The sequence below is a fragment of the Ptiloglossa arizonensis genome, chromosome 2, assembly GCF_051014685.1.
Source record: "Ptiloglossa arizonensis isolate GNS036 chromosome 2, iyPtiAriz1_principal, whole genome shotgun sequence".
Lineage (NCBI taxonomy): Eukaryota > Metazoa > Arthropoda > Insecta > Hymenoptera > Colletidae > Ptiloglossa > Ptiloglossa arizonensis.
This window is the reverse complement of record NC_135049.1, coordinates 14586998-14609901: the sequence shown is the minus strand read 5'-3', so window position 1 is coordinate 14609901 and position 22904 is coordinate 14586998. Positions and strand designations below refer to the sequence as shown.

The 22904-nt window shown below is 36.3% G+C and overlaps 3 protein-coding genes and 1 long non-coding RNA gene across 7 annotated transcripts in view; 3 read left to right on the top strand and 1 right to left on the bottom strand.

Annotated features, from left to right (window-relative positions):
* Positions 1–2279, bottom strand: part of C3g (C3G guanyl-nucleotide exchange factor) — a 111712-nt gene extending 109433 nt beyond the window's left edge. The window contains exon 1 of the mRNA XM_076305411.1: positions 2082–2279. Within this exon, the coding sequence (XP_076161526.1) occupies positions 2082–2115 (34 nt within the window). The 5' untranslated portion in view covers positions 2116–2279. The remainder of the gene's footprint in view (positions 1–2081) is intronic.
* Positions 2280–2314: 35 nt separating this feature from the next.
* On the top strand, positions 2315–4199 carry LOC143143756 (leucine-rich repeat-containing protein 57). The gene is made up of 2 exons (XM_076305414.1): positions 2315–2447; positions 2872–4199. Exon 2 carries the CDS (start codon positions 2905–2907, stop codon positions 3619–3621), a length of 717 nt encoding a protein of 238 aa, XP_076161529.1. The 5' UTR covers positions 2315–2447; positions 2872–2904; the 3' UTR covers positions 3622–4199.
* Positions 4200–5268: 1069 nt separating this feature from the next.
* LOC143143021 (uncharacterized) lies at positions 5269–7741 on the top strand. Its single transcript, XR_012990995.1, has 3 exons — positions 5269–5556; positions 6526–6671; positions 6858–7741. It is a non-coding gene; the product is annotated as an uncharacterized LOC143143021 (long non-coding RNA).
* Positions 7742–9593: 1852 nt separating this feature from the next.
* Pcl (polycomb protein Pcl) lies at positions 9594–22244 on the top strand. 4 transcript variants are annotated; one of them, XR_012991080.1, is made up of 11 exons: positions 9594–9895; positions 10942–11087; positions 11212–11412; positions 11528–11719; positions 11916–12088; positions 12193–12388; positions 12500–12741; positions 12840–13040; positions 13119–13335; positions 13425–18701; positions 21157–22244. XR_012991080.1 is itself a non-coding variant. In XM_076304382.1 (10 exons), exons 2-10 carry the CDS (start codon positions 10956–10958, stop codon positions 14352–14354), a joined length of 2475 nt encoding a protein of 824 aa, XP_076160497.1. In that variant the 5' UTR covers positions 9594–9895; positions 10942–10955; the 3' UTR covers positions 14355–22244. The 4 variants fall into 4 exon arrangements, 2 of the variants coding, with proteins under 2 accessions (XP_076160497.1, XP_076160496.1); XR_012991079.1 differs by having other exon boundaries at positions 18781–22244; XM_076304382.1 differs by having other exon boundaries at positions 12840–13031; positions 13425–22244.
* Positions 22245–22904: the final 660 nt, after the last annotated feature.

Here is a 22904-nt window from a genome sequence, read left to right as displayed (position 1 = left end):
GTATAATATTAAAGTAAAAGCTCAAAGGTTGTAAGCATATGTTGCGCGGTTCCTCGTATTAAATTACTTCTCGTAGTCGTTTCTCGCACAAAAGTGCTCAGGATGAGATTCGATGTGTAATATAAACACACACACACACACACACACACACACACACACACACACACACACACACACACACACACACATACACACACACACACACAGAGGTTGCCGTCATTTATTTCTTTTTAAACCGTAGAAAAATAAATAAAAGTCTCGAATGGCGATTCCATTCTTTGGAATCGGGCTAAACTTAACATAGAATAGAACATTGTATAGAATAAAATTATATTCTTTTAGAATTCATCGAACGGTTCTATATTACATATTCGTTGCAATAACGTATAAATTTTGGTGTACTCGGTTAATTATTATCTGTTTAATGTCAACAGATGGGAAATATGAAAATCTCAAAGAAAATTACGAGAATATCCTTATGTGTATAATATGTGTGCAATCAACAGAAGGGGTGATACATTATTCAAAAATAAATAGTCAATGTAAAATAAAATTTTCCCGCACAAGGCTTCGATTCTAAAAAAGTAAAGTTTTTAAAATTTGATAGCTAAGGGTTGCTCCCTTTATAACTCGCGCTCTGTAAACAAGATGACTCACACAATTTGATCGAACCATATCTCTCTCATGGTTGACGATAGAACGATGTCGTAAAAGAGGAAATTGAACTGTTTGATAACGTCTAACTTTCTATGAGATTATTTTGTTCACAATTAGAAGTGTACCATTTTTTTGTCTAAATGAAAAATGCAATTCCACATAAAACAAATCAGTATTATACGTGTACATTTAAAACCCGATACTATCAATATTATTGCTTATGACCCTGAAGTTGCATATTCATTGTTTACAAGTTTTTAACTGTACGGAAAAAGCAAAAACATAAATGTATAATATAAAAAACACCTGACAAAGATCATTATAAGGTCGTATTTCTAAATAATTCTGAAGAAATCTCAGTTGATCTTATCTTTCTTTTCGTTTTAATATTCGTAACAAAAAATCTTATTTTAGGCACAAATGAATTAATACGATCGTCGTGAAAATATTGTAGCAGCGATGGCGGAGTAACTCTTTGTTTGGAGGGTGCGAACGCGGGCAAGAAAACTCGTGACACGGGCAGCTGTTCGAATTACATTGAGCTCGCCCCTGGCGCGTGGACGGTTTATTGACACACACTCCAGGCGACCGCGTATTATTACCAATGTTGTGCATTCGCCACGAAATATATGGTCCGTTTTTGAAGAAAGAGAACGACCGTCTGAGCATCGAGACGAATCTCGGTCCATGCGCCGGGAGAGGGAGAAAATCAACAATGCTTCCACCTTTCGCGACCTCTCCATTCTTTGCACGTTCCTTCTTTGGTAGCAACTAGTCAATCCCCGACACGAATTCTCGAAATCTCGCGATACGTATTCCGTCGATACTTAATACATGATATTTCAATCCAAACAAACATCGTTATTAATCCGGAATCTCTGATCCCGCGAGTTAAAATATCGTGCAGCGACCGGTAACCCCGATGAATCGAACAAAAGATGAAGTCGCGAACACTGATTTACCGAGCGGTTATCGTTCGTTCATGATTGGTATACGGCGAGCTTAACGTTCGTCGAGATGTATATTGTGCACTCGTAGAGAAGAGACTCGTAAATGATGCATACGAGACCGGTATCGGTGGTACTGACATGACGTATATCGGTAAACGAGGATAGAAAGAGATGAGACAGAAGATCGTGTTTCCATGCTTCAGGCCACACGCATATGCTTTTGACGTTTCGCGTCCGGTAGCGTCTGTGAATGATCGCTCCGCTACTTTAGATTACCGCGGTATCTGTGATAATGGCGTTCGATAAAGTTCAAGCTCGAAGGATACTCGCGACACGCTCGTTTTTCGTGAACGAGTGAAAACTTGATTGACAAGGAAAAAAAAGAGAAACGGTCACGGCGGCCGGGTTGCGCCGTTGTTACAGAAACATCGTACGTTCTCTTTCATCGTAGGTCATAGTACAAGTACCACTCACCTGCATGTTTCTCCGACTTCGGCGTGGAGGCCATCGCTACCCGGTAGTATGTCCTCTCGAGCCGTGACACTATCTCACCATTTCCGCGAACGACCGCATCGTACACTACACACCAGTGGCTGCCGCGGCGTTTTCAGTCTGATGTAAACCCGACGTGCACCGCTACATCTTCGTTTGTCAGCCATCTTTCGGGGCGCGAGCGCGCGAACCGCCATCACGCGGCCGTGATTTGAACACAGCCACTAGGCCAATATGGCCGACGGACTGTCAATAGTGTCAATCGAGTGACATTTCACTCAATTTTCGTCTACAAAAGAATGCTCGCGAATTGCTGACATTCATGAGCGGAACGCGTTCCTCAACTAGGTACGAACAAGCGCAAATTGCGATATTGGTTGATACGAATTGCACCACAAGTATCGTGTAGTGAAAATTAGTTGGAGGAGTGGCAGCGCAACGACTGACTTTTGTGAACCGGTACAGTGACACGCAAAAGTCGATGTTCATCGATAACCGGTACAATCTGTAGCAAAAAGTAGTTCGTTGATTTGGAACGGTAACGGTGCCAAAGAGGAATAAGTACTGACAATGACCTCGAATGTATACAATAAAACTATCCGATTTTCTCGTAATTGAGAAGATTACTTTTAAAATATAAAAAGTTGATCGTGAAATATATTTCTACTTTCCATTTCTTTTAAGAATTAACAAAAACTATTACTAACATATATGTACTTGAGAACAGTAATATTGGAAGATCGAAAATAATTATAGAGGTTTAATTCCGCAGGACGTGTATGGAATAAGTTTACTACCAGCTGCCATGGGAAACGTTGGTTTAAAACAGCATTACGAGACTGCAAAGAAGACCGGTATATTAAATTTAACGCATGAAAATCTTGACAAATTTCCACAAGAGTTAAATGCTTTGGCTTCGATATTACGTACATTAGACCTGTCCAGAAACAAATTTATTCAAATTCCCAATGATATCGGCCAATTTAAATTGCTAAAGCAATTAAATATCAGTCAGAATAAATTGACTGCTTTGCCCGAAGTTCTCGGAACATTAACGAAATTAGAAGGTTTAAATGCAGCCTCAAATCAGATCACGAGCATTCCGTGGTCTTTGGCGAAATTAACACATTTAAAACAAGTTTATCTGTCCGACAATAGGATTACTGAATTTCCTCTAATGTTTCTTGAATTAAGATTCTTAGATGTGCTGGATTTATCTCAGAATCGAATTACCACTATTCCCGACGCTGTCACAACATTGCATGTAGTTGAACTTAACCTCAATCAAAATCAGATATCGGCAATTTCTGACAAACTGGCAGAATGTTCGCGCTTAAAAACGCTAAAGATGGAAGAGAATTGTTTACAGTTGAACGCAATACCTATTAAAATTTTAAAAGATTCGAAAGTTTCAATACTATCCCTTGAGGGGAATTTATTTGAGATGAAAGAACTTGCGAATCTTGATGGTTATGACAATTACATGGAAAGGTACACGGCAGTTAAGAAAAAGATGTTTTAAGGATATTACCATTTTGAAGGAACTTTTGTGACGTATTGATTAATCTATGTGTAAAATATAAATGATGTAACAGGTTATGTAGTAATGGTTATTATGTGATCGTTTTGGGACTTTGTACAGATATTGTATTATGTACGCATAATTATTGCATTCAAAATTCGTGATGATGTAATTGTACAAATAAAATGTCTCGATTAATTGCAATAATAAATCGAGGTATTCATATTTTTCATAACCGAATGAACGTTTATAATGAAATTTGTTTTTCTACGAAACAGTGTCAAGATAGTACAAATTACCCATTATTTTATTATACCTAAGCCTTCAGTATTAGACTGCATTGTATAGTTTTGTTGCGTGCTTGTAAAGCAATAACCTACTTTGTATTCTGTATTTCAGTATACATTTTACTAACAATATTTCTATACACGGTTTATAAAACATCAAAATGTATATACAAGTAATGAGAATTAATAAATAATTTCTTTTTTTTTTTATTCATTTTACAATATTGGACTGGATGTACAAAAATCAAAAAGTCTTACAAACCATAAATGTAATTATCTCAATATATTATTCTATACATTACAAAAAGTATCCTATATATCTAAAATCCATATTTTGAAAATTTTTGAAATTATCGTGACCATTTATTATAATTAATTGATATTGTAATCACACTTTATAAGTAAAATTTTATGAAAATAAATTGTGTATGTATTTTTAATCAATTGTTTCAGTTCATATACTTTTCCCTAGTATGTATTATTTTGCCATTACAGCTAAACAAATGATTGTTTACGTCATAGAGTAGTATGTTTCTGCTCTATTTTTTCAATGGAAAGAGCCGCTTAAATTAATTGCATAAATATTGATGGGTAATTGGGATAGTTACAGAAACTGCTTACTTCACCTTTCAAGTTAGCATTCCTTTACTTGTAAATACATAAGTAGCGTAAGTATTATTTCAATAAGCATTAGAAATTTGTATTCCATTCTTTTCCTGACTGAATAATTATGGATAATTTTAGAGTGCATTCAGAATTTAAAGTAAGTGATAATCAGAAAATTATATTTCTTTGAATGCTTATGTTTTATATAACAATTTAACGTTAAGCTAATATAAAATATTGTTTTTTGGTAAATTTATGTATATGTAACTGCATTTAACCACTTTTTATTTTGCTTTGGGGAAAGTAAATATGATGGTTACAACTTGACAAAATTCTATGTGACCTTATTTAATGCATAAATATGGTATTTATTATGTAATTCTATCTATTTATGAATTAAAATAATATTTTGTTTATCGCACTTTAATTTTTGCATGTACTGTGAAACACATGATAGACAAAGTGTAACATATATAATACATAAATTTATTTAAAAGCAGATCATTCAGTTATTTTCCTGCAATTGATAGGAAAGTCAAATCAAAGACATTTGTTAATGACATTTATTGAAATATGAAATATTCGAAACATAATTTATAACGTTGACAAGTTCATCCGAATTGTTTTATAAATTTTGATAAAGACATAATACTTTCTGACAACAATTTTAAATCTTGAAATAAGAAGGGATATTCTAATTTTGTTAGACATCCCTATAGAAAGTGTCACAGTGGTAGCTTATTTGATAAACGTAGTCTCTAGCAAGTATTTCCCCAAACATGGCGGACGATGCTTGTTCAAATTTACAAGGAACACAAGTTTACCGAGTTTGCCGCAGTTATATTCGTGAGAAGAGATGTGTGTACCCGACGTACCTAAACGTTGTTGTGATTGTTACGGTTGCCTGCATGTAGTGCATAGTCATCTAACCTCACAATATGAAACTTTATTGCGTCGCGATTATGTCTTGGAGTAACCGTCCAACGAAAATTGGAAAATAAGGCTTGGACGTCACGGGCGATTCCACGGTTAAGACTTCGAGGTACGACATGAAACGATGTTCAGATGTCGAACAATATTCGTGTGATTTTTTGTGGTAAAAACATATCACCGAGTTTAAGTACTGCTTGGTACTAGTAGCTCTCCTGAGAGTTGTTTGTGTTTACCGTATCGCTAGTGCTTCGATAAGTGTTCGGATCACCTATTTTCGAGGAATAGCAGAAAGTTGTGCCTGACTGTGTTCACTCCTACGCGTCGTTTTGTTTTGTTTAGAATACTATTCGTATTTACTGTCTTTTGTTAACAAGAGTGACAGCACGTGAACTGTTTTTAATCAAATATCGATCGCATGATTGTTATTTCTTTCACAGGTTTTTATAATACATTTTCAGTTCTTGTAACGTACTTATTGCCAATTACAGTTTACTTAAATGAATGATTTCGCTGGATAAATATCTATTTGCACATTTGGTAGAATCAATGTACATGTAAGACTTGCTTTCCTTTTAGATTTCAACAAATATGTTAAGACAAGATCCCATAATAATATTATTCCTCTAGCAAACTGTCGCTCTTTTTAATTCAATAATTATTGTACAAAACATGTGATATTATTTCTTTGAAATATATTCTACAACTTGTTGCTTCAAGAAAGATTGTAAATATAAATTTTATGGTTAAAGAATCAAATGATAATTCAATACAAATGCACCTAAGAATTACTATTAATTTTACAAATAGCTTCTCCTGTTAACATTAACATTTAATATTAAATAGAAACAAGTTAATTTTGTTATGTTATAGTATTCTATCATTTCTATTTATATATAAGCACATTTGTAATAGATGACTCAAAAAATTAATTGTGTTATATAAAATACTAATAAAAACAGTGATTAAGACATTCTTTTTGTCACATTACTTATGTAAAACATTAACCCAGTTAAATAACATTTCATTGTCTTTTAATCTTTCGTGGTAAAGTATATTTTAATGTTATGTTTGACTATAGAAGTACAATAGGAAATGTTTGAGCCAGAAGAATGTATGACAGCACAGGACAGTACTACGAGGGAACAGACATTGTGCTTCTCTCATGGCGATGATTTTCTTTTTCAACTTAAAGATGACAAGTATTATCATGGAACAGTTGTTGAGGTACATTTTCAACAAATGGCCATATTTTTTAAATCTGTTATTAAAGTGCAATTATAATATCTTGTACTATTAATCTAAACATTGTAGAATTTTTTAGCGTACTTTTGAACAATATATATATATATATATATTTAAAAATTATAATATTGGAAAATCAAAAATAATTATAAAGATTCAATTCTGCAGGATATGTTTGGAATAAGTTTGGTACTGACTGAAATGGGAGAGTTTGTTTAAAACAGCATTACAAGACTATGAAGAAATCTGGTATATTATGTTTAATACATGACAATCTGAACAAATTCCCACAGGTGTAGATGTCTTAATATTATTATTGAATACATTACATCTGTTTAAAAATAAATTTATTCAAATCCCCAATAATATTGGCCAATATAGATTGTTAAAATAATTAAGTACGAGTTAAAATAAATTGACAGCTTTACCCAAAGTTCTCAGACCATTAACGAAATTAAAAGGTTTAAATGTAACTTCAAATCAATTCTCGTACCAAAATCAGATTACCGAATTTTTTCTAATGTTTTCTGCGTTAAAGTTCTTGGAACGTGTTGAATTTATACTAGAAGTGAATTACAACGATTCCCAATACTGTCACAATATTATATAGATTGAACCTAACCTCAATCGAAATCAAATATCGATAATTTCTGACAATTGGCGGAATATTTGCGCTTAAGAACGTTAAGGCTGGAAAAGAAACGTTTACAGTTAAATGCAATATTTATTACAATTTTAAAAGACTTGAAAGTTCCGATACTATTCTTTGAGCAAAACTTGTTAGAGATAAAAAAAATTTGCGAATCTTGATAGTTATGACAACTACATGAGAAGATATTCGGGGGATAAGAAAAAGATGTTTTAAAAGATATTGTTATTTTGAAAGAGATTTTTGTAATATGTCGATTAATCTGCGTGTGAAATATAAATTATGCAACATGTTATGTAATAATAATTATTATATGATACTTTTGTTACTCTGTAAAAATATCGTATCATGTAAATTCGTGATGATGTAATTATACAAATAAAATGTTTCGATTAATTGCAATGATAAATCGAGGTATTTATATTTTTCATACATGGATGTACGTTTACAACGAAATTCGTTTTAATACAAAACAATATAAAAATTGTACATATTACCCATTAGTCTAATATACTTAAGCTTTCGGTACTAGACTCTATTGTATTGTTTTGTTGCACGCTCGTAAAGTAATACTGTACTTTGTATTCTGTATTTCAGTATACGTTTCATCAACAATATTTTAAATAATGAGAATTAATAAATAATTTCTCGAATATTTTTTTTTATATTTATTGTAGAATATTCGATCGTATGTACAAAAATCAAAAAGGGTTCACAATCTTAGAAGCTATAAAAGCAATTATCTCAACGTATTTTTCTATACGTCATTAAATGTATCCTATATATCTAAAATCCACATTTAGGAATTAATGGGATCATTTATTATAATCGAGTAACGTTATAATTTCATTTCACAAGTCCAATTTTATAAGAATAAATTATGTATGTATTTTTAACCGATTGCTTTTGTCTACTTGCTTTTCTCTAGTATGTATGTGATTTCTAATTACTTCGTCATTACGGGTAAACTGAAATGATTGTTTACGTTCCAAAGATGCGTGTCTAATATCTGTTTCCTCAGCAGGAAGAGCTGCTGAAATTAATTATAAAGAAATCGACAGATGATTGCGGTAGTTAGAAAAATTGTTTACTTCACCTTTCAAGTTAGCAACCCTTCACTTATAAATACGTGAGTGGCTTAAGTATTACTTCATTAAACGCAAGAAATTTGTATTCTACTCTTTTCCTGACTGAACAATTACGGCTAATTTTAGAGCGCATTCGGTACTCTAACGTCGATTAAGATGCAAATAATTAATGACCAAGAAATTGTATTTATTGTAATGTTAATGTTTCCTATAACAATTTGAGGTTAAGCTAATATAAATTTTTGTTTTTGGGTAAACTTATGTATAACTGTGCTTAACGACTTAACATTTCTCTTGCAAATTGATCAGGGAAAGTAAGTACGACAACTACAACTTAATGAAACTCGACGTGATCTTGTTTATTGCATAAAGATATCTCAACGCATTTATTATATAATTCCTTCTATTTATGGATTAAACTATTCCGATTTCCACACTTTAGCAATTGTATCGGATTATCAGACGTTTAACAAAACTTATATGCTCGACTAGGGGACAGACGACGAGAATCTTATGTATGGAAGACATACTGCTCTAATTTTTCACAAACTTTAAACTTTTAAATATTTAACTAATCTAAAAACTTTTTTTATTTTAATTAATTAAATTAATCATTTATAATTATCACAACACAATAGAATCTTTAGTCACAATGTCATCAATTGTTTATATTATGCCTACACCACAATAGGACGTCCAACTAACGACCATGACCGTATACTAAAACATAGGTGCCTCGTACTGCTACATTCTGGTATGCAATGCAAAACACGATAACCATGACACACGAAGTGTAAAATATGTAATGCATAGATTTGTTTGGAAACAGACCATTTAATTACTTTCTTGCAATTGATAGGAAAGTCAAATCAAAGACATTTCTATAAGACATTTATTGAGACTTGAAACATCCGTCCATAGATAAATTGTAGAATTAATGCATTTGTCAAACGGAATAAAGTTTCATAATTTTAAGTTTTTATCCGAATTGTTTCATAAAGTCTGACAACAGCATTGTATTTTCCGAAAAAAATTTTAAACACAAAGTGAGAAGTGGGCATCCCTGTTTCGTTAGACATCCCTATGGGGAGCACTGCCACCGCGGTAGCTTATTTGATGAACGTAGTCTCTAGCAAGTGTTTCCCCGAACATGGCGGACGGTGCTCGTTCGAATTTTCAAGGGACACAATGAAAGTGCACCGAGTTCGCCGCGGTGATGTTCGTGACTAAGGGCGTGTGGTGATCCTGAGGGTGGCCGACGTGGGTGCCCGGGCGCCGCCGTAATTGTTACGGCTGCATGCATGCCGGCGTGTGGTCGTCCTGACTTCACGGGATAGAGTTTTGCCGCGCCGCGATTGTGTGTCTCGGAGCGACCGACCGTGGCGGGGCCCCCATGGTTGTAAATGGCTGACGGGAATCGGAAAATGAGGCCCGAACGTCGCGTGTGATTCCACGGCTAAGACACTGAGGTACGACATAAAATGGTGTTCAGAGATCGAACAATATTTGCGCGGTCTTCTGTCCCAAAAGCACCACCACCGGGTTCAAGCACCGCCCGGTGCTAGGAGCTGTCCCGGGGGTTGCTCGTGTCTACCGTATCGCCAGTGTCTTCGTCAATTGATCGGTTTTAGGGGTCGTGTATTCCCTGGATCAGCGGAAAGTTTGATTTTGCTCGATGTTTGTCATCGGCAGTAAAAAGTTCTCGACTGTGTGTCCACTCGAGCGCGACGTTTTGTCTTGTTTAGAACAGCATTCGTAGGTGCTCTCGTTTGTTAACGAGAGCGAGAGCGCGCGGACTGGTTTTTAATGAGATGCCGATCATATGGTCGTTATTTCTTTCGCAGGTTTTCGCGATACATTTTCGATTCTTGTAACGTATTTATCGCCAATTATAATGGACTTAAATGAATGATTTCGCCGGACAACGATCTATTTTGCACATTTGCGTGGACCAAGCATTATGTGTACGTGCATGTAAGACTTGCTTTCCTTTCGGATTTGAACAAATTTTTTAAGACAAGATCGCATATTAACATTGCTCTTCGATCAAACTGTTGCTTTTTTTTTAATCCAATCATTACTCTACAAAATATGTGTGATATTATTTGTTTGGGATGTATTCTGCAATTTGTTGCCTTAAGAGACACTGTGAACATGAATTTTGTGTTTCTAGAATCAAATGATAATTTAACACAAATGCACATAAGAATTACTATTAATTTTACAAGTAGTTTCTTCTGATAATACTAACATTTAGTATTAAATGGAAACAAGTTTATGTTGTTATATTATAGTGTTCTATTATTTCTATTTAGGTATAAGTACATTTATAATAGATAATTCAAAAAATGAACTGTTTTATTTAAAATATTAATAAAAACAATGATTAAGACATTTCTTCCTAATATTATTTTTGTAGAACAGTAACCAAGTCAAACAATATTTTATTGTCATCTATTTTTATTGTAATTTGTATATATGGTAAAGTATATTTTATTGTTATCTGTGACTATAGAAACAGGGTAGAAAATGTCAGAGCCAGAAGAAAGTCTGGCAGCGCCGGATAGCACTACGAAGGAACAGAAGTTGGGCTTTTCCCATGGAGACGATGTTCTTCTTCAACATAAAGATGGCAAATATTATCTTGGAACAGTTGTTGAGGTATATTTTCAACAAGTTGCCATGTTTTTTAATATCTTATTAAAGTACAATTGTATTATTTTTTGCCATGAATGCAAAGATAGTTGATTTTTTAAATGTAATGTACCGAACATTATATATATAGGTGGATTTGGCAAGGGAAAGATGCCTTGTCAAATTTATGGATAATACCTCCTCCTGGTCCTCGGTCAAGGAGCTGACAAAGCTATCAATGCCAGACTCTGATGTTATGTGCGTTCTTTGTAAAAAATCTCAGCCCAAGACTGATAATGACATTATTGTTTGTGACAAATGTGGCCGTGGTTATCATCAACTTTGTCATCAGGTAATAAGAAGTTGTTTTTAATTAAATATAGATTTCACGACTTTTATATAACTTTGCTACAACATAAACATACAGTAGATTATGAAATAAGAGAAACAAGAATATACGCTTACAGCCTCAGATATCAAAAGAAGAAACTGCAGCCGAGGCACATTGGATGTGTAAAAGATGTGTAGATAGTCAACCACGGACACGTGAACTTGTGGAGCCAAAAACTTCTATGGTAAAGGCAAGTATCAGGAAAGTATGCAGTGGTAGGGACCAACCTCAGCCGCCACCAGATGATATGACAAAGTTGCCGTACGATGTAAGTATCTAAAACTACAGATTGTTTTTGATCAATTAAAGAAATAAAAGTTTCTTTTTTAAGAAAATCTTTTAAGAAATAAACTCTTTATGAAAGAATATATTCCTGATAGTTATAATTAATAATTGGAGTATTGGTTTCTGATCTCTAGTTTAATCTAAATTAGTCTTAATTTAATCTTAATGTTTCATTACAGCCTAATATGTTAAGTTGGGATGCACATCATAGAGTAAATGCTGAACAAATTTATTGTTATTGTGGGCTCAATGGAGAATGGTATACACAAATGTTGCAATGTGCTCGTTGCAAGCAATGGTTCCATGAAAAATGTGTTAGTTGCCTAACTTATCCTTTATACAGTGGAGATAGGTGAGTAGAGACAGTAACGAAAATATTCAGAGAAAAATTTAAACTCTTCGTGTTTTTAATTTTCTTATCTTTAAAATATGTTTTACATTTGATAACATTTCTAGGTTTTACGTTTTTGTTTGTTCAATGTGCAATTATGGCAAGGAATTTGTACGGCGACTGGAATTAAAATGGGTAGATCTGGTGCACCTGATGTTGTACAATTTGACTGTTTACAATGCTAAAAAGTATTATGATTTGGACACTGTTATTGTACCTTATGCTAATGATAATTGGAATACTTTGCAGCTTCCACCACGGGTGAGGATTTTTCATTAGTTTTATGATTGTGGAGTTTAAGATGTTTTCATTTTTTAATACATATGGATATGGCATTTCTCATAAATATACGTATGTATTTGTTACTGTTAGATCAGGGATGTCAGTGCTCAAATACGCAGAGATTCTATACTAGCAATATTGACAAATAATAGGAACAGGTTTAAATGTGGCAGAGAAATAAAGAAGCGTACTACAATATGGGGACTTAGAGTTAGATTACCACCACCGTGTCCAATTGTTAGTCTTCCAGCAACTGGTGTAATAGACGATTCTGTGTTACGTGGATGCTGGGGTGCTAATAAAAGACTGCAATATCTTCCTCCACCTACAGGGTTAGTTATTACAACATTAATTAAAATATGTTCTACTAACGCTGTTGATTAATTATTTATTTATTTCATATATTTGAAACAAGCAACTGTTGTTTTAGACCGATAAGTTTACCAGAGAGCACAAAACAGTTAACTGCACTAAAGCAAAGCACCGCAGAGAATTTGGAAATTCCTGTAAATCCATCGGATGTGGTAATGCGTGGAACAATTTATCAGAATTCCGAAGCAGAGCAAAGCTCATGTCCAAGTCCAAGTCCACCAAGCCAGTCTACACAGTCTCTAAGAGAAAGGTATGTAAGGTACATAATGCGTAGTATATATTCAACTAACAAGTCACAGGACCAATACCTTAGATTATTACCTTCAATTTATTACAGATATAGTGGAGGTGGTTTCGTGAAAAAATCATTCCCGTTCCCTAAATTGAGTTTACAAAGAAGAAGACGCTTGATGGCATTAGGCAGTTCCCGGGAAAGAATGTTACGTAAACACAAGAAGAGAGAAAAAGGTGACGGTTCGTTGAGTAAGACTCAGGGTGTTAGAGAAGCTAGATACCGAAAAGCAAGGAAGTTACTGAAAAATGCAATAGCCAAGGTATTTAGTAACAAAAATACTGTTATTAATGCGCAACATTATGTTCGCGTAAGAAAAAATACAACCTAATTTTGTGTTGCGTTTTGCAGAGTAAGTCTCGAAGTTCGGAAGCATCTGATTTACCACCAACGCCTCCTACTTCCGTTTCGGGCCCTCCCACACCACCAGCTACAACTTCGGGTATATCTGAACTATCTGTACCTAGTTCTGTGGAATTGATGCATCCTTTACCACCATCGACACCCGCGGATACAAGTGGGGATGAAACCAGTTCGAGAGGAACGCTGGACTCCTTTATTCCACCACCCAAAGACTTTGAAGGCAAGAATAATCCTTTTAGAAATCTCAGTGACTTATTGGGCACACCTGGCAATCTCAATCAAACAAATTCGAGTACTCCATCACCATACAATCCATGTCCAATTACATTGCCCCTGCCGCTCACTCCTGTTATATCTCAACCGCCGGTAGTGCGGCCGGCTAAAAGGCAGTTATCAGAGAAAGACATTATTATAGACAGAAACGGGCAAGTAAAACGTAGACGTCAACATCGGAGAGGTCGCCCATCACAGCAACAATTACAACAACAGTTTCAACATACTGCTAGTAAGACTGCGACCATTCTACCGGCGCGTAATAACGAGGTTAAAAGTGAATTTGCAAGGAATTTAAGAAGTTCGTTTAACGGTGCCTCAAGCAGTGCGAGTAGTCAAATTGGAAATTGTGTTGATTATGCCTTAAATGGTAGGAGACTGAGACAACGTCAGAGCAATGACAAATTACCCCCTCCGGATTCGCAACCGCAGAAGAAAGGTAGCGTACCTTCATCCCCAAAGTGTTCGCCTGTAAAGCAAAGTGCACCCGACATATCCTTGGATGATCTAAAATCATCGGTGAACATATATTTTGGAGCAGCTAATAGAATCGCTGCTGGTGAGAAGTTTGTCATTAAAGCGAAGAGGATAGGGCCGAACGGTCAGACTCAATACCTTATCGAGTGGGAGGGACTTAATACTTAACAATAAATAATCTGTTTATGATTAAATATATTGCAATCATATACAATTTCTGTTGGCGTCGAGCGGGGACAGCAATTAATTGCTGATCTTTTTCCTTTTTGGAGAGCTCGGTGTTTAAAACAAATGATTAGTGACAAATTGATCTGTGTCACATGCACTGCCATTCGTTACACATGTTTATGTAATAAGTACGTATTAATTGGTGTACGATGTGCGACTGTTCTTGCAAATGTAAATTTTCTTTCATTCGTGGATAACTGAGAGTCTTGTGAAGACACTGTTCCGTCAATAACAAACTTCATTGCTGGACAATGAATTTGTTTTGCTGGTTATTTAAAGTAATGACATTTCGCTGGTTTATTTTATTCGTCATACCTGGAAACGAACATTTTCATTACTGAGTTCATGTTACATTGAAAATGTACCGTCCATAATTCAACGCGTAAAATTCGATCAACGTTTCTATATCTATTTTTAATACAAAGCAAATACGAGTGCGTACGCGGGAAACATTTACAAGAACAGTCAGATACATTGCTTATTAAACTGTACATATTGTAGCATAGTAGTTTCGCAGAGAAATCGATGAATTAAACCATGTAAAGCAAAACCATTTGCGCCGGCTTTACATACATTAGAGATTGGCCAATCGCTCCTTATGAGTTGCGGAGCAGACCATGATTACGACAAGAAAAAAAAAAAAAGTGAATTGAAACTGACAGTTGTTCCTCTCACTTGAGCTAACATACTAGCAAACGTTAGTAGTTAGTATTAAAGAGTAAAAAGAAAAAAAGTAAAAGGCAGATATCCTGCAAAGGTTATTTTTCAATACAATCGTAGAGATAGACATCCGCTTCTGTAATTTGATCATCTTGAACTGTTCTTCTGCACGATACGTAAACAAAATCAAAATTGTTCATTACATGTATTCGTTACTGCCATCGCGCACCATTTTGTCTTCTGCTGCTTCGTCTGACGATCGAGCTGCGATATCTAGTAATAGAGAATTAGTTTCTAACGAATGTCCGTAGGAGTGTAGGTAGTAATTTATGAGAAAAAAAAAAAGAAAAAGAAAACTTCGAGAAAGGTTTCGTAGATCTGACGGTTCAAGACGATGAAGATACAGCTCTTGCATTGCTCACTATTATACAAGACTAAGGGAAAAACAACATACCTATTTCGTATAACGTAAAATTTAAAGAACCACAAGCTGAGTACGTAAGTGATTGGTCAAGTTATCTGTGCGAAGGTAACGTTGTAAATTTCTCTATGCGGTTTTCCAGCGTGGAATAATTTCGAAATCGAGACGTAGGAAATCTTTATAAACTGTTCTTTGTTATATTAAAATTGTAGGGCATGAAAAGTATTCAATCGTGTGTGATAAATATTCGCGTGGACAACATTCTTGCGGGATTTCAGACGAACAGTTTTTCGAGTTTCATGGAACAGGTTTTACGTATTTAGATACTAACCGTGGCCAGTTAATTGCAACTAGCGACGAGCATTCGTACGAATAGTTTTTCTACCAAGAAATCTTTCATTCGAGGTTGAATTCGGCGCATTTAATTTATATTAAAATCAATACTGCACGTTTGCAGTCTGCGGTCAGAATTTACTGATCCGATACTCGTCTATAGCGATCGAAGGAAAATTAAGGTATCAGATTATTCCTTACCAAGATCTCGAGTCAAAAGAGCTTATTAGGAACGTCGAAGAACTTGTTTGTCCGTACGACTGGCGCTCAGTTGTACAACTTAAGTTTTCTACGAACCTGTTTAGGATGATCAGTTGCGAAGAAGTAAATTGTATTAACCGTTTTTGCAACGAGAAATTATTGCGGTAGAATAGTTGTCGTCTAGCAATCAGTCTTTCTTGAAATACCAAAAGTGCAAATAATCGAATGAAATTATCGCGTTATCACAGATCTCTTGAAGCAAGTTTTACAATTTACCGATTATCGTTCTTTTCCCATAATATTTAATTTACGCTAAATTTCAATTGTACAACCGAGGCGAACGACACGAGTTTCCCAAAATCTGGGTGTGAAAAAGCCGCGAGTCATTCATGCTTAGACAGACTTACCTAAGATAGGTATTTTTAAGCGTTATTTATTTAAACTACTACGTGTAATAATCATTTTGCATTGTAACTCCTTTAGAGAGCCTTCCCAACACTGAGACGACTTCGGTCATTCGCGAAAGCGCGTGAATTCTAATGGTGGCAGTCTTCGAGTTACGGATCATAGTACAGAAGCCTCTGCCAGTTACGCTTATTTTTCTTCTACAACAAAGTGCTCCAAAATCTATGGTACAACTCGAAAGTAAGTGATTTCTCCAAAGAAATGTGTCGAAGATGTCAAAGTTTTCTGCACTCAATAACAGTAGATAACAACGATTCCATGTCACGAAAAAATGTCATTATTTCTTTAATCCGAAGTATCGTCTTAAATATTTCTTATTTAATTTTGTTTAATTGCGTGGCGGCACGAAATACGCGAACGAGCGTCAAACGTTAAACATTCCAATAAATTGAACTACGATTTGAGAACAGTGTCACCGTGCGATTGAAATATTTAACCGTTTCGTTGTATCTGAAATTATTCCTCGAGACGAGCTATCCAAACTTCTTTACTTATCTATTACGCGAGAAATCGGTATCTTTCGATTTGCACCATACGTTTCAGGTCACTTGTACCTCGATCTTGCTTTTTGAAAAAGAAATTATTTCGATTGTCTTCAGATAGCAGAAAGAATGTGTTCAAGTGTGTTCAAACAGTAATACATTTACGCGAACCGCAAGATGAAACTTTTGTAATAGCTTTTATACAACAGACTCATAGCACAGATGTTTCTTTGAGCGCATAACAGCGAACCCGTACTCTCTAAAGGAACGGTATAGGTAATGTTGGATGGATACACTGCCAAACGTCTCTAAGTTATATTTAATAAACAACGTTGAACAATACTGTGCTATGATATATTAATTTTTAATTGAACGAATCGTTTGCGTTTAGATTCCAGCTTCGTTCGTCGGTACGTTTGCAACGACCCGCGAACGAAGAACTTAAGTACAACTTAAGCCGTTTTTTGCGCGCAGAGAGCTGTTTGTTCGCGATGCTAAGTTGCGTTTGAATTTCAACGATCTCGTTCGTGCAATTTCCCGCGCGGACCACGAGGCCAACGATGTCTCCTTTCGATCAGCATCGTCGATGCTTCGCGATCGTTTTGTCGTTTCACGTGCTTAACCCTTTCGACGTCGAATACTTTTTACAAATGTGTCGTGCGCGCGCGCGCGGCACGCTTCATTATATGTGAATCGAATCAGCATCAAATACTTCTAGATACGCGTACACAATACCGACCGTTCCTAAACTCGTGTGATCTTTTCGATAGATACACTGGTTTCGGAACGACCTGGCCGTATTGCCACAAATGTGTAATAGACGTGCTCTGACTTTCGGTTGGTAAAATGTGTTTTGTTGCGTAAGCCGAAAGTGATGTCTACAGTCCATCTGTGGTACTATCAAGTTCCTTCGAGACTAGCGTGCGCGTTTTGTTTACATTCTATCCGTTTGTCCTTTCAGAAGGTCGTTATTGTCGCGAACCGTCACACGTGGTTCGGAACGTGATCGAGTGTTTTCTTTTCAGTTGAAAAGCATTCTGTGAACATCGTTGAAAAATCAAACGTCGTATAGTTAAATATATATGTCCGTATCATCGAAAGGGTTAAGTAGATCAGAGAACACCCAAGTAAATCGCGCGTTGCGTCGCCGTATTGTATTGTTAAACACTTCTCTTTATAATTTTGTTTTTTTTTTTATTTTATTTTGTTACGTTCTCGCGGTAGTTCTACGAAAGCGACTGTCTTTCATATCGTGGGTGACTTGTTTCGGTAAGATCTCTCTTACGACAGGGTTCAGGCCAGATCGACGAACACGAAACACGAGATTTTCGATGTCGCGATTGCTTGACACTCGCGTCGGGCGATCTACGGATCGACCAATAGGTGTCGATAGCGTACGGTGCGTCGAAGAGGGTTGCGCGATTGTCGCAGTCTCGTCGGGAAGTCTCGAGTCACAGTTTCGTCTGTCAGTCTATCCGGCCTGGAGTAAATTTTACACGAGAGTGGTCTCGATGGCGGCAAGAGAAACGAAAGCATCGAACTCCGCTTAGAAAAAGAATCCTGTACAAAGCGTAGACGATAGGGAAGAATTACGGTCCTTGAGTCATTACGCAAAACAAGGAGACATTTATTAGTTCGTTGATTACGAGGAACATTGTACCGAACGATTTGTGCTGGATTAGCGTCTCGACGTTGCGTTTTTCGGGACGCGGCATGCGGAATAAGGTAAAGATGTACTGCCAGTATCGTATGTGTAAATATTCTCCCCTCAGATACAATCTTCCGATCCCATTTTTTAACACAGATACATTTCACGAGTACGTCAAGAATGCGTAGTTATACGTTGCGTAATGTTTGTGTGATTGTAATGTGAAACTCGGGGACTGTTCTCGGGCAACTTCCGGTGAGTGAATCGGACGCATCGTTTCCGTGCGAGATTTCGTTGAAACACCGTGTTCTTTCGTCGTGCGATGTATTGTTTCATGCGAGGAAAGTGACTCGATCGAATTTACCAAACGAGAGGTGGTCAAGAATTTATAAACGGTATAATAGAGTGTCTCGAAATCGCACAGCTGGAAAGAAAGTGATTCGACGTAAATCTATCGAGAGTGTGGAATACAAATTTAGAATCGATGTTGATAAAGGTACTTACACGCGTATTTAACGCGGTCTGGTGACACGTGTCGCTAACGTTCGTTGCGTTTATTCGCAACGTACGAGTACCGAGCTAAAGATTTCTAACCAAGAAAGAAAATTATTTTCCTAACAAAACTAGCAAAAATTACGACTTAAAAAAAGACTTGTTGGGGCAATCGAAAAATTATAAATAGAAATTACATCGCGAAGAGTTCGCAGGTTCTAAATTTCTTATTTTTAATAGATCGCGAACCGTAGAAAAGAGTTCAAATATTGGATGAGATTTTATCGAACGACGCTGATTCATTTCGATGCGTTTCTCGTCCAAGAAGCGCGCACTTTTGGAAATCAATTATTTCAAAAGCACTGTGTAACGAAATTCCACTTTTACACTTTCGATATATTCTTTTTCCAAACGAATTGTCTACGTTTCAGTTGTACGATGTATTTCAGGTCGCAAAAGATGATCGTCGTGTAAGATTTATCGAGTTTTGTACATAAAAGGACGTTGATTTGCAATTTTATTATTAAGGAGTTCTCTTAAGGTTGCAGTTTGTCGTTCGGATGACATTTCTGATCGGAATTGCGCGCGTATCGATTGTTCGATTAGTCGACATGTTTCGAACGAAATTAATTCGAGTGCTGGTTGCCCGAATATCTGCCTTCGTCGATAGATCGAATCGAAATGGTGGATCTCGCCACGGAACAGATGCGTTTCGTCGATCGTGGACCGCGTTCCTCGAAACGTGAACAAATGTAGTCGAAGAAAAATTATTAACCACAGGCATCTAATCAACGTTACTTGGAAACTTCGTGTAAATACACGTTCAATCGTGCGGAGTACTTTTATACAGAAAATTGTTCAGAGGTGTCGAATATACACACACATACACACACACACGCACACGTACATACAGTTAATAAATATGCTATTTCAGACGAGGATAATTCTAAATTTTAAACGAACGATGCTATAATTTTTTTAAAGTCTCGTTTCAAAGAAATCCGTTTAGAAAGCAATCCATAGAGGCTCGACTATAGAGGTTCTCAAACCTTTTGCTGTTTACGGCGCCCTCAGCGGCGGAGAAATTTTCCACGGCGTTCTTAGGTCAAAAGAACAATTCGCCGATTCCATTTACGAAGTACTTAAGTCTAAATAACTTAATAGCGATGTAAATCGTCGACGAGAAACCAAATAAGTGACAAATTAGTCCGTACATGCATATTATTTTAATAGTGAATTCTATTTTACTAAAGGTTTACAAATTTTACGAAAATGTTAAATTCTATTTTACTATGGGTACGTTGAGGTTTTCGAACTGTAAGCGACAGGATATTCGGAATAATCGACGGAGGCATTTATAAGTATTAAAAACTTTGTTCAAGTATCCGTACGATGTTCCGTTTCTTTCTTTCGGATAATAAATACTTATCGAATATTGAAACGATACAGGTGAGAAAATTAGCGGAAAGAAGGGGAACACCGTGAGCGTATTTAATAAAAATGTTCGATACTTATCAGAGCTGCCTCTTTCGATGGTGTGAAATACCTTTCTGCGTACAATTTGTCAACTACTGCATTACGTCTCGATCGATGCAGTCTGCCGAATCTTTTAAGTACTGTCACGAAGGAAAGTCTGCAATAATTCACTCGAGAGATCTTGATTTTTTGCACGCGCGACCGCGAACCGAAAAAGAAAAAACGAAAAAAAAAAACCAAAAAAAAAATTGTAAATTCACTTGTAGCACCGATACTTCTTTTACTAAGACAGAGTTGATTTTTATATTTACACGTAATAAGTACATACGATATTTTTTACTGATTTTAACGAGTACTCTATTATTCCAAATTCTGGAACACTTATTCTCCAATACCGTGTGCATGCATAGCGAGTAGACCTACGAATACCTCAACGAGAGCTTGTTCAAAGTGCCCATCGATTATTAATAATTCTTCTTCGACGTCCTGAACTGCTTGCAGTCATTTTTTGATAGCCATTTTTTCCCATTGACAGTGATCTACGAATATCGATTTTTTACACAGAACTTCTACGAACGGGCCACGAGTTTCACGTAAAGAAAACGAAGAAACTCTGTATTTCTTTGCGCGAAGAACGACGACGTGTGTGCGTGATGAATTAAAGGCGAGAAAGAGTGTCCGAGTTTGCGTGCGACTGTAGAATCTAAATCCAAGGAAAGACAAACGTAAACGAGCGATCTGTCGACGTACCGGTTCCCGTACAATTTCCAAGGAAATTGACTACGGTTTTTTCAACGAGAATCGTGAATTCGTTCGATCGATGCGAGTACAGGGAACGAAGAAGAAGAAGAAGACGAACGACTACGATTACCGTGTGATAAACAGCTCGACTCAAGGATCCCTTGGTTACGTTTCCGCGTACATTTCCATTCTTAAGGTTAATTCAATAGCGAGAGGGAGTCTGTATATACACCGCCTGCACTTTGTACGAATATTGCGATCGTCGCTGTGCTTAGCGATCATTTTTGTTTCCTTTCGTCGTTTAATAAAGTGAATTCTTCATGACCTCTTCAATGCTGTGCAAAACCTGTTCAGGAACCCGTGCACTGTACCTTTGTGCTCCATTCACTGTCTACGAATAAATCAATTCTATTTTCAGGCGATCCAGAACATTATGGAACGAGCTTGTGTATTTGTTACATCGAAATTATCCTAAATATTTGGTACGAGGTACAGAATACAGGCGACAATTCATTGTGTACTGTCACTTGATTTTCGAGCCCCAGGATTTCGGATAACTGAAACGATTCTCCATCAGCTAATTGAAACGAAATTATGCCCAATATCGCATACAAGGGATAGAATACGCTTGTTAGTCGATTTAAATTTCTGTCACGCGAATTTTGGGGCTGTAGGAGAACCAAAAACCAAGGAACGCGGTACGATTGATAGTTTCGAAGATTAAATTTCAGTTGTGCAAACCATTATCACGAAAATGGACGTAATTTAAGTAGGTATACTCGAGGAGGTATTCTTATTCGGCGGATTTTTGAAAATGACGTCAAATTCCAAGAATTTCCGCGAATTGAGATTTTGCGAGATTTCCGAACGAATTTCTAAACTTTTCTTAGACTTTTCGCTGATTTTGGGCTTTTGTATCGTAAGAACGTGATAGTCGAGAACGTATAGTTTTAAGCAGTTTTGGCAGTGTGATACGATCGGGTTAAGGGAATGGAAACAAATAATGGGCAAAAATAAAGATTCTGTTGTCAGACAAATTGATTTTATTTCAATACATCAATTTATGGGAGATACAATCGCATTCTTTCGATCCATTAACATTTTTGCACTTTCATACTCATTACAAAAATGTTATTCAAAGTACTCTATTTGTTCTTATACCGTAAAAATTATCATTCGAAATTCGCAGCCAATTAGCTCGGTACTATCCACGACGAATAATTATTGTTCGTCGTGAGTAATACCGATTACCAGGTCTCACCACGTGGAGGTTGCTGCGAGCGGAGACCCGGAGAGAGATAGATGGAATCAAAGTTCCATCGATCTCCCTCGACACGCGATACAAACGAAGATACTAAACCAAAGAGATGGAAGGAATCAATGTTCCTTCGATCTCCTCGTTTAGTTCTGCCGAGCAATTACATTATGGAAAAATTAGGCAAAATTGGGAAATACGCGACACGAACCGTGCAGTTGGTCCTACTAGGTCTATCCCGTTTCCCCTCCGTGGTTCCGATTCCAGAGAAAACGAACGACGCCTACCACTCCCCTAGAGGAGTGCCCCGTTTCTC

Excerpts from the sequence above, each read along its gene's own strand:
- LOC143143756 (XM_076305414.1), top strand. The coding sequence starts at position 2,905 with ATGGGAAACGTTGGTTTAAAACAGCATTACGAGACTGCAAAGAAGACC.
- Pcl (XM_076304381.1), top strand. The coding sequence starts at position 10,956 with ATGTCAGAGCCAGAAGAAAGTCTGGCAGCGCCGGATAGCACTACGAAG. Across the intron at positions 12,089-12,192 it reads CCTTTATACAGTGGAGATAG|GTTTTACGTTTTTGTTTGTT; the intron begins GTGAGTAGAGAC and ends TAACATTTCTAG. Across the intron at positions 12,389-12,499 it reads CTTTGCAGCTTCCACCACGG|ATCAGGGATGTCAGTGCTCA; the intron begins GTGAGGATTTTT and ends TGTTACTGTTAG.